Below are 12365 nucleotides of genomic sequence, written 5' to 3'. Positions count from 1 at the left end.
GTTCTTAAATCCTCCAAGAATTATCATCCCTTCCATCAGAAGAAAAAAAAAAGTGTTTCCATAACAAGTAAGTACAAATTTGTCAATATTGATAGTGGGTTTTCACCTATTATATATCACAAGTTCTCTCAGAAGATAGAAATAAACTGCCAGCTGCTGCCAAGAATACAGGGTTGATATCAAGCATACATTTTTCAAGTCCACTGGGCCAAGAGAAGATTAAATCTGATTCTAACCTTCTCGTCCTCCAAGAAGCATTTAACTCTTCTCATGAACAGTTGCACATTCCTGTTATGCCACTGTACTGTTATCTAACTAGTGGTATAAAATACTGCAAAGTTCATATTTCAATCTGCTTTTTTGTTGCTTAACTGAAGATTTTATTATGAGAAAATGTGGGATATGATAAAGAAAAGCAGGGATTGTATGCCGTTCTTCTAGGCAGTTACCACTAGAAATGTAATCCTGCCTAAAGAAGGCAAGTTGTTTTCAGACCTTTAAACAGAACAACAATGCTGCCTTCAGTTTTTCCATTGGAACAGAAGTGATAATGCTGCTTTTCCAGTGCATTTAGTGCAGACATATAGTATAATCAGGAATTGCTGACTTCATGTGATTTTGTTGCTTGTCATTAAACATAAAATAACTCTCATACAAAACATTTTAAAAGAAATGCCATTTGATAAAAATGGGAGTGGGGGAGGAGGCGGGCAAATGGCAAGGGATTAAAATCTTCAAGCGAATGTAAAACCTAACAGGGTTAACACTGTCCATTAAAATTATTTACAAAGGTATTTAATGTGTCAGGACTTGGAACATAAAATACTCTCTGTTCAAAATCTAAGTAAAATTAAAATGTTAGAACCTGGCATATTCTTGCTTTTTTTATTCTAACACGCAACTTAAGGCTTACTATAAATGTCAAAAGGATATGGCATGTTTTAGTTTATATTATTCAGCGTGTGCTAATATGAAACATCACAGAAATTCAGTCACTTCCCTGCATCTGGGAGAATTTGATGGTTATGTTTGCAGAATCTTAAACCAGAGATTACCCAGCAGCTTACCGTGAAGGGTCATGCTGAATCGGTGATACGGCTGTGGTTGCAGGCACTTTGCTGCTGCCCATCAACCCAGGAGATATGGCTGCATCCTTCCTAAGTCCTGAAGTTGTCCCTGTGGAATGAAGTGAAGACAAGTCAGGCATCAGAAGCTAGAGATTCTGGAATAGATGTTTCTCAATTCTGCCTTATTACAGAACATTGGGACGAAAAACTGAAACAGTTTTTGAGTGAGAAATATACACAGAGCTCATCAGTTGATAGTACTGTGCACAGCATCCTTTTCAGGACCGTACAGAATCAAATCTGTAGAATAAGACACACTCTCCAGCATCCATCCTACTGCCCAAGCTTGACAGACTTGCATGGTTATTATTCCTTAAGTGGCCCACAGGATTCAGCTTGTTTCACAGATGCAGTTCTCATTACATGCTTTAAAATGTTAGTTCTCCAAGTGTAAATATCACTTCAATAGTAGTTTCATTTAAATAAAATAGAACTGAGAATCCATTCCTTCTTCCCACCTCCAAATAACTCTTGAATTACAAAATAATCTAGGTTTAAAGGTGAAGTTTGGAGGTCATGTAGTTCAATCCTCCATTTAAACAGCATCAACAGGTTTCAGACACTTATCACATTAGGTGCTGAATGTTTCACTGATAGAACCTCTGTGGGAAACTCCTCTGTTTCCACTTCTTGACCAGCCTCATAGTCAAAAATGTTTCCTGTATAGCTGATCAGAATTTTCTGAGTTGTGACTTTTCCCTGTTGTCTCCTGTGTGGCTGATGATGACTTCCAAGAAGGCTCATTCCCTCTCCTCTACACCCTCTCCTAAGGTAGCTGCAGCAAGAAGCAAGATCCATGCTGAGTCACCTCTACCTGTAGCTGAATGCACCCAGCCTTCTCAGCCTCTTGCTCCAGCCCCATGGCTGTCCTGGCTGCCTCTGCCAGACTCCCTACAGCTTGTCAGTGTTGTCTGTGCACTGTGGAGTCCCAGAGTGGACACAGCATTTTTGGGCACAGTCTCACTGAGCTAGCTGGGGGGAAGTGTAATTTCAGCACCCTGATGGCCACAGCTGTATGATTATGGCCCAGTAAGAAGTCCAGTTACTCCATCACACAAGCACATCACTGACTCACTGCTCTTCAGCAGGACACCCCATTCTTTTCTGGCACAACTGCTTTCAGGGCTTTTTCAGTGTCAGTTCAACCCAGCTGAAGGATACTGGCATTGCCCTCTGCTAAACCTAAAAAGGGTTCTGTCAAATCTTTTTCCCAGCCTGTTAAGGTCCCTTGAATACTGTGCCCTGTTCTCCAGCACACTGACTGGTTCCCCAAGCCTGCTAACTTGCTGAAGGTGCATCCTGTCCTGCTGCTCAAGCTGTTGATGTTAAGCAGCTAACCACTATGAACTGGCTGCCAGCTGGACTGAAGACAACCCTTGAAGGCTGGTGGTTCAGCCAACTTTTCATTTGCTCACCTGAGAACTGAGTTTCATTGATCAGATTTAGTAAGACAAATAGCATACAGGTAAAAAAGAGGTAAAGGGAAATAGGAAAATTAGTAGCTACCTGATCTACCACATAAAAAATCTGTGGATTTGGGCTTTTTTAATCTCTCCTAATTAACTGTGTGCAACCAACATCACTTAACTTGAGCAGTATAGGGAAAACCAAACATATCAGCAAAAACTGAAGTCAAATGAGTGTTTAGATCCTTATGTAACCCTGTGATGGCCAAATATTTCTCAGCTCTGTGAACAGAAGCATTAGCTCTCAACCATTCTGAAACACAAAGCAACACAAGGTTGTAATTCCAGCTTCAGTGTAAAATGTACAGATGTTCAAGGAGTTATTTAAAACAGTGCATTGAATCTAATATTTATACAAATATATACAATTCAATAAATCCATGTTTTAAGATGCATTTTAAAGAGACTAACAAAAAAATACGTTATCACCCTGCTATAATGAACTGTGTTTCAGCACCTTTCAGTAAAAAAAATCTTGCCTAAGAAAGAGTTAATTATCAGTGAAGGAAGTCTGGAAATATCATGGGGATATATGCTGATTGTGTGTCCCTGGTAACTTGATAGTGTGCCAATTCATGATGAGAAGAGTGGGTATGCATATAAAGACTGGAAGGCTCTTGTTTAGAGTTTTGACTTTACGACTGAATAAGAGATATTTAGAAATCATTTCACGTGACAGTGGAATGAGGCAGCTGGATTTTAAGAAACTAATACCAAAGTAATAAAAACCTTGTTAACATGGGAGAAAATATTCAGTTGTTAATACAAGACAAGGCTGGCACACTGTCAGCAAACTACATTCACAGAAAATGAGATGTGTCTCTGCAAAAAAAGACAATATATGGACTCAGAAGTGGCCAACACAGCCTCAAGGGGACTGTTCAAATACCCAAGTTTGAAAATATTACCAGAGCTAGAAACAGAAAACAAGAAAAGGAACTCAGCAGGAATTTACTGAGGCTGTTAGGCTGCACAGATATAAAGCAGAGGCATAAAGAAATCCCAAATAAATGTATATTAAAAAAAAAATTTAAAAAACACATCTTGGAAAAAGCATGCAAGTCTTTTGAGGAAAAAGAAACACTCACAAACAAGCAAATATATAAAGATGATTAAATCAATAACATTCCCAAAAATGTCCAAGCTACTACTAATTTTAAAATATATTATGAGGAAAAAATAAAGGAAGGGAAAATTGGCGAGTAGAGGATAATGAAGACCCTGTTGATGTATAATACCTGTCTATATAAAGCTGATGAAAAGAAACTACCAGGGGAAAAAAAAAAGATACAAAGTCTTTAGTCTGAAGGATATATATTTCAGGGCTAAAGGGAATTAGTTAATGAATTTATGAAGTGACTGGTAATTATTTATGAAAAGTCATAGAGAACTGGGGTGATACAAATGACAGCAAATTAATTAGATTGCAGGTGTTAGAAGACAGTATGAGACTGGAGACATTGCAGATGATCTAGAGAAGCAAGAAATGTGGAAAAAGAATAGACACATTTACCCCTGGAAAAAAGAAAAAGCTCTTACACAGTGTGGTAATTTAAATCCTGACACCAATGCAAAGAACCTGGAGCAGCAAAGAATCACAAAAAAAACCCCTAGATATAAGCTTGCAAGTCAAGCTACCCCCAAAGCAATTATAAATGTCTCCTAAATGGTAATGTTAAGAATAGTATTTTCAATTGGGCTAACCTGGTACAAGAATGATTTAAAGTAGATTAAAAAATCATTTGAAAAAACTCAAATAGCTATATATTTCTGTTTGAAAAACAGACAACTAAAACATTAAGAAAATGGGGAAATACAGCAGTCTATATTTTAGAAGTGTAAACATTAAGGATGAAGAAATATGGATGAGGCTGGTTGAAGCAGCAATGGAATGAAAGTAAGCAATGGGAAATCTAGGTTGATAATCATAAAAGAAATCTTTATGGCTTGAATAATAGTAATATTCATAAGACTTAACATTTATATAGTACTTCACATCTTCAAAGCACTTCACTAATATTAACTAATTGCTCCATTCAATTGTAAGGAGAGTCTTCCCTCAAGGGAAGAAGTTCCAGATCCTGAATCCATAAGAAGCTACATCAGAAAAACTACTGAAAAACAAACACTATCTAGAGAAATCAGCCCCTGGAAAAGTACAAGGCTAAAATGAACTAAAATAATTTTTCTTCTCTGGCTTTTTCTTTTGCATATGAAAAAGGAAAGTGTGCACACTATACAACATTATGCAGACATTATGTCCAACAACAAGAAACAAAGGGGAAAATAGTTCTTTCTTTTGTTTCAATGCAGAGGTACTTCAGGAAGTGTTTGTAAAGATGAATACTTTAAACAGAAAAGTAAAGAATTGCCCAATATTGCACAGTGCAATGGATGCATGTTTCCCAGCCCCACAGCAAAATTTTCAAGAGCAGAAAGGAAGAAAAACACACATTTCTGTACTCCAGCACTTTTTAACTAGACAAGTTGTTAGATTTTAGTACACGTTGACATAGCTGGTGGTGACACCAATAAAAACAATTTACTGCTGAAAGGATCTAAGACTTCAGGATTGCTTCAACTGCCTAAAGTTTTGCTGGTAATACTAAAAAAGTTTGACTACAAGACACAAGCACCTGCTAAAGCACAGGAATAAAAACTAAGGAGCAAGCAGAAACAAAAGACAAAATCAACAGTGAGGGAATAAAAATCGATTTCCTAAGTTGATCCAGTAAGCTTCTACCCTGAAAAGAGAGCAGAAGTGACCCTTTCCACTCCAAGAGGTGAAGGGACCACATTAACAATGCTCTTCTACCTGTTACTAACCATGATCTGGGAGAAGGAAACGTGTATTTGTTAAGAAATCACCCTTTTCAAACCCACTGCTGTCACAGCAAGTGACCAGTCCTGTAGGCAGGAAAGCCTACAACCATTCCAGGATGAGAACAGCTTCCTGATTAATAATTTTAAATCTGATGTAAGTGCCTGTGCTGCTCTGGAGGGACACTACTACTGATACAGCCACCATTCCCAGTGGCACAGCAAGCCCAAGGGCTCAGACCAGCATTCACACTGCACTAAGGAGTGCTTGGATAAAGTCACCATCCTGGAGAACACACAAATAGACCAGACTGATACCAGCAGGAGAAAAATAAACCTCTGTAGCAATAGGTCAGCATCTGATGGTTGAGAAGTTTTCACCTGAACATGTTTCTGTACACAGCACTCTTGTGCTCCGACCAACAGGCCACCTTCAGGTATGTGGCTAAATGAGTTTCATGCTTCAAGATATCACTTTGTGGATTTCATTCCCCTTTCTCATACTGCACTAAATCAGAAATCCCAGGTCAGCAGCATCTAGGAATATCCAGTAAAAGCAAGGACAGAGCCAACTAAGTCCAGGCTATGCAGGCTAGAACTAAAAATCTTGACATTGTGTCGTGGTGAACTCCTAAGATGGAAAAAACACTTTACAAGTATGTGTGTGTGCTTGCTAAAGGAGTCCAAATATATAACAGAAGGAAGCCAATTAAAAAGGTACTAAATACAGAAGACTTCAACTTCAGTGATTAGTGCTAGGTAATTTGCCTTGTGATAAACAACCATTCAAATCAGTAATAGACCTGAGGTTGTTCCACAGCTTGAAAGCATTCCTCTGAACTTTATCAGCTATCACAGCAAGTGCCAATGTTTGTAAGTCAAATTTGGCAATGCAGCTCTACACCATTAAAGCCAGCAATCCCAGTAAGTGCTTGCAAAAGATGCCCACCATCTTCAGAGATCATGCTGATTGCTACAATCACTAAATCAGCATAGGTGCAGCTCAGTTGCAATGTGCAACAGCCAGATGCAGCTTGTAACATCTTCTCAGTCCTACAAAATGAAACGAATGAATGAAGAAGAGGCCAGGTTGGATATTTTCCCCTGAATCTATGGAAAATAAATTACTTTCGGGGACTAGCCCAATCTAAGGAACAAAACCCACCATCCAGCTGTGAAAAATCCTTGTTTCATCACTGCAGCAAAGAGAAGGAGGAGGGGCAGAAGGAAGAGGAAAAGAGAAGAAAAAAAATGATAGCTGAAAAAAACCATAAAAGAAAACCATCAGTGAAAATTGCCCCTGAAACTTTGCAGAATTGTAACGGCTTTCTCTTGCTTAAATTGATTGGTGTAGCAATGTTATAAAATGACTATTAGGATTCATTGTGCACAACAGAAAGTGTGAAATGTCAGCAGATTATACAGCAAAAGTAATGGGTCCTGAACCCCTGTTAGTCAAAAATGATTTTGTTTCAAATTAGAAATTGATTTTTTTGGACACAAGCCCTTTACAGGCGTCCAACTTTTGTAGCTGTGCCTTGGAAGAGATTAACCTCAGCCACTGTTTGGGTCCAGGCTGATGATACCCTTTTGAAAGTTTCTTCACAGGGACTGCTTTTTAATGTTGGTACGGTCTTAACCAATAACACAAGTTATTTGTTCCTTTGAGAACTGCACCACATTTCTTCTCATTTTGCCATTTTCTTTATTTTTATGCTGACATATACAGCAAACTGGCTGACAAGTTAAAATAAAAAAATAAAAAAAAAAAGCTAGTTCATAATTGAACCAAGGATTATGTTCAAAGCTAAGCAGTGAAACATCCAAGCTGCTTTTGTTCCCAACCTTTTTTCTTCATAAGAGAGAAAAGATTGCATCTCTGCTCCTTAAGTGGAGGCACTAAGCTAAGGGCAGGATAGGTTTTAGCAGTAGAGACATCCCTGTGTGGCAAACTAGCAGGTTGTGATGGTGCAGTCATCACTCAAGGAGGAAAAGAATGCAAAGATTACATTTGAAGAGCAAACCCCACTGCACTTTTTCTCACTGCCTTTTGGGAAAATTAAAAAACAAATAATTGAAGGAGTTTTCTGAGATTAAGGGACTACTTTTTTCTCTTTCATCAGAAATACCAGACAGGATCGTCACTTGTTATTTAATTATTTTTTTAATGGAGCTAACACTTTCTCTTAGGTTGTTTAAACACCTCTAAAACTTCTTTCTTTAATTGTGCATTTTACTAATACCCTTTTGAACACACCAGCACAATCATGGCCCTGCAACACAGTATGCTCCCCCTTACCTTTCCTGGACTTGGTGCCTTCCCTCTTGGTCTGCATTTGAGGGCTTTGCCCATCATCCATGTTTATACCAAAGCCAACCATTTTCTTCCCTGAACTGCTCCCATGACTGCTCCCTGGTTTTCTGGAGTTTTTGCTCACTGGAGATGTCCTCAGTAAATAATCTTCATGTTTCAACACAGGGACACTAGGAGGAAAAAAAGATCATGCTGTTACATGATGTATTTGGCCCATTAACACTGCACCCAGCTCTCTACCAGCTTTTACTCTCCAGAAGCATAAACATCATGCTGCTGGTTAAGCTCTTGTTGAATACATTTATAATTTCTGAAAGCAGAATGCCAAAGGCTTGAAGAGTTACCAACACACTTTATCAGGAGTCTTTGGTTATCAGCAGCCAGCAGCACCCTGACAACTGTATTTGGAGTTTTGCAGCATTGGGTACATTCCCTAAAGCATTAGGTCCTGGATTTCTCGAGTAGTTAGAACAGCACCAGTGGGATGAAGACGTGGAAGAGAAGATGAAGACAGACTTTGTCCAGCACAATGGGCCAAAATTGGAAGAAAGAATAATTTAAAAAATGTTCACTTTGCTAGAATAAAGGGGAAACAAAGAAGATTATGTGAAGAGAAATCTGAAATTTTAGTTTGCAAAAGGGAAGCAGATCACAAAATCACATAATAATTTTTATTGGAAAGGACCTTTGAGATCATCTGAGTACAACTGCCAAGGATACTGCTAAACCACATCCCCAAGTGCCACATCTACATGTTTTTTTAAAAAACAGAGATGGTGAGAAGCTGATTCAAGAAGAAAATGGATGAGAAGAAAGGAGACAAAGAGGTGAGATTGATGAACAGAGGTACTTTTAAACAGGATAGAGAATGTATGAGCAAACTGCTGGGAGAGAATGTGGTGGAGAAGTGCAGTACTTTGAGTAAAGTAAGGAAAGAGAAAGTTGACCAGAACCATTATGGTTCAAGATGAACTTCAACACACGATCATAAACACTGCATGGATAGAGGCAGGAGGCAAATCTAGTGATTGTGAGCAATCATGACCTCAAGCTCTGAAGACACAGGCATCTCAAAATGTTCTGGGCAGACAGGAGGATGACCCACATTTCTCTCAGTAAAGAAAAGCTACTGCTTTCAAATTCTGCTCTCTGGGAAATAACTACTGCTTTAAATGACAATTCCCAACATATGTAAGTCATTAGTCCCTGTCATAAAAGGCTCCTTTATAAAAGAAATTAAAAATATAAAAAAGTATCTTTGTATTATCCACATGAAATAATACTGTTTATTCCAAGATTATATAGATCTACTTGCAACCATGGAAGCAAAAAACAACTTTCTTAAGTTATTAGAAGATTAAACAAATCTTAACAGCTGGATTCTGTGAACCTAGAGGTCTTTTCCAACCTAAACCATTCTATATTTCTATGATAAATCTTTTTCCTGTTTAAGCAGCAATTTTACATTGGCAACCCAAAGAATGTCACTGAGCTTTTATTAGTTAGGATACAGCTTCATGGAGGCTGAATCACAAGAATCTTTTACCTAAAAGCTTACACTGACTGAAGTTACTGTAGATCTGAGGGAAAAGGAGGAAATGATAGCTAAATTAAAAGTTTCCCATCAATGTGCTGTATAAGACATTGTTTAATAGGGCCCACTGAGCCTGTTGGACAATTAGTATTACTCCTGTATTATTAATGCAGAACAGTATATAATGGCTTATGACCTGTAATAACTGACTGAAGTGTTGGGTATAACTTCTCCAAATAACCTCCGTTTACTTTAGGGCTTCTAACTGTGTGACCACTAATAATACTGCAAAGTGTTTTTTAAAATTTATGGTGGACTAAATTAGTATCTTATTTGAATCATATGAAATTATTAACCTACTAATTCCTGCAACTACAAGAGCACCAAGAGGTGGTTTTGGATCCTAGCAACTGCTTAAAGAGGCTTAAAGGTGTAATAATTGATCAGATTTCCCTGATAAAACAGGACTTGATATTCCATTTGCCTCTACTTGGGATGATTAACAGCATTTAAAAAAACAGTGAGGCTGTCATTATTTGGATGCTTTTTGAGTTGTTTAAAGCACATTTGATTACAACCTACAGTCCTCATGTGAAGACAGTGACCTTTGGCTTGCAGATAAAGAGGTGACTACTCAATTGGTTCTCGTCTGAATGCAGTATCTTCTATGGTGCACTTAACTCTATAATACTGAGTTCGGTTCTAAATACAGAATGGCAGATGCAGTTCAAACAGAAACAGACACCAAGAAGAAATTACATAAGCTAAAGTATAATAAATAACAAAAGAAAGTGTATTTGCATTTATAACTTAAATAAACAACTAGAGCCTCATTGTTTAGTAAATAATAGAAGTCAGCTCATGCTAAAGTTCTGCTTAAGTAAGGATAGAGTCTCAAATCTTAAAATGACAATCTGAAAGGTGTGCAGACCAAGGAGAGAAAGGGATGATGCAGGGAGATAAAAAAAATTCAGTAATTAACTATCTACCACAATTAAACAAAGAAAACATAAGGCAAAAAAATCTGTTTCAGAACATAATTACTCATTCACCTCTGGAATAATTAGTAAAACAAATGATGTGACTATTGCAACATGGAAATTTAAACTCAACATATGGTCAAAAGGAATCAGCTATTTATGTCTGGAGAGATTTAGCAGCAAAAGAGGTTCTTGTCTAATTTCAAATCCAACTACCCATCATGTCACTCAAAGGCACCACAGTTAGTAGGAATTCCTGCAGGTCACCACAATATCCAATGAATTTTCACGACACTCCTTGAAACTAACCAACAGAGAAGACTTTCTAAATAAAGACCTTATTAACCTACCTAGCCTACATACCAGGGCAGGAGATGTAGTGTGGCCAAGAAAGAAGTGAGTCTCAGCACTGCTGCCTCATTATGAATATCCAAGTACACCATCACCAAAGGAAAACAAACCTTGAACATTCCTTCCATCCCGTCTGAGCCTCATATCGCGATATCCCCGCTGAGCGCGAATGGCAAATTTTAAATGTCATTCAGGACCCATTGAATACTGCTAGTATTTGCATTCCTTAAAAAGTAGAAAAACATTAACCTTTTGTTTTATTGAATTAAAATGCCATGGAAATGCTGATGTAGTCTTCAGAGACTGAAATACTTTTACAAAGAAGAATAGCTGTCATTTATTAGACACAAAGAACAATTACTTGATAGGATGCTTTCTGACAAAAAGCAGATTGGTATTCTCATCATAGAAAAGGCATTGTAAAAAAACCCGGCACAGACCTCTGAGACTTGAATAATTTAAAGCTGCATTTGGTGCAATTTGAATTTTTCTTTAGGGAGGCAAAGTTAAATACCTTTAATTTGTTCTAATTATTTCAAATTTGCAAGTTAATTATGGCTGATCATTAAATAACAAAAAGGACTATCGTCTCCATAGAGTTTTACCTCCTACCCTCTGCATTACTTAAGCTAGATTTTAGTATGCATGAATTAACTTTCTAAATAATCACACGGTTTGACTAAATGGCTCAGTAAAATGAGCTCTGATCCTCACAATAAGCATTAATGGACATTAGAAAGGCAATTGGGACCCATGTTACTTACATTATAAGTATTTTTAATGGGGTCTTATTTACTAATCTTTATGTACTGTTCAAGTTAGGGCATCATATAGATACATTATTCTGCTTTAATAGAGGAAAGTCAGTTCTTCAAGATACTAAAATAAATGTCCACTTAGAGCCAACTAAATTCATTTTTAAACTAATGCAGGAAAACTCTGATAGAATATAACTTGTTTTAGCTGCTGATCCTGATGAATCAATCCAACATAATGGCAGCCTTGCTCTGCAAATGGAGTTTTGCAGATCTGTTGAATCGCTAAGCAACCCAAGCAGCTCAGGCTCTTGCCAGAGTCGTGCTTACTATCAGCATGTGATTTACCTCGCCCACGAGGCTTCTTCTCTTCCCTGCTCCACATCCAGCATTCAGCTGACTGGGTTCCCAGCCTTCAATCCCAAATTTGGATGTTCACCTTCCACTGAACTCTGATCTTTCCATGCGTTTTTCAGTGGCATTCAGAGAACAAGACTATGTTGTAACTACTCAGAAACCCGAAAAGCGAGGCAATTCATGCCTCTGCTATGTATGTTCAACAGATGGCTGCCTTAATGGCACCCTACTGCACTCTGCTGAGGCAAGGGCTTACGAGTTTAACCATTATCAAACTAACAGATTGCCGTGGTAGGTTAGCTCCAAAAGCAAACATGTTGGAATGTTATTTTCCTGTTCCGTAATTTCTGTTTTAAAAATAAAATAATTAACAGTTCATGTGTGCAATCTGCTGCAATTATATCAGGCCAAGAATGCATAACACTTAATGATGCAAAACTGGTGATAAGTAGACAACCCAAGCAATACGTTTTTGTAGCTGGAACCTGAATTGCCATTTCAGACACAGTTTGACAAACAGGCTGAAAATTGCTTCCTCCCCTGCCACTTTGGCTGGGAGTGTTATCCAGCCAGATCAGTTTCCAGAGTCAGTTCAGTATAAAGCAGCAGCACTACAAGTACTGGGACAAAAGAGAAGATGCCAGGATCTTCTTTTCAGTAG

The 12365-nt window shown here is 37.9% G+C and overlaps 1 protein-coding gene across 1 annotated transcript in view; it reads right to left on the bottom strand.

Annotated features, from left to right (window-relative positions):
* Positions 1-12365, bottom strand: part of KIAA1328 (KIAA1328 ortholog) — a 113956-nt gene that overhangs the window by 25586 nt on the left and 76005 nt on the right. The window contains exons 5-6 of the mRNA XM_054283405.1: positions 7713-7897; positions 1068-1176 (exon numbers count right to left, since the gene is read on the bottom strand). Coding sequence (XP_054139380.1) covers positions 1068-1176; positions 7713-7897 — 294 coding nt within the window. The remainder of the gene's footprint in view (positions 1-1067; positions 1177-7712; positions 7898-12365) is intronic.

The sequence above is a fragment of the Melozone crissalis genome, unplaced genomic scaffold (genome assembly GCF_028551555.1).
Source record: "Melozone crissalis strain CALT ecotype California unplaced genomic scaffold, PUWL_Pcris_2 ptg000036l_1, whole genome shotgun sequence".
Classification (NCBI taxonomy): Eukaryota; Metazoa; Chordata; class Aves; order Passeriformes; family Passerellidae; genus Melozone; species Melozone crissalis.
The sequence above is the reverse complement of the archived record's forward strand: the minus strand, read 5'-3'. Positions and strand labels throughout refer to the sequence as shown.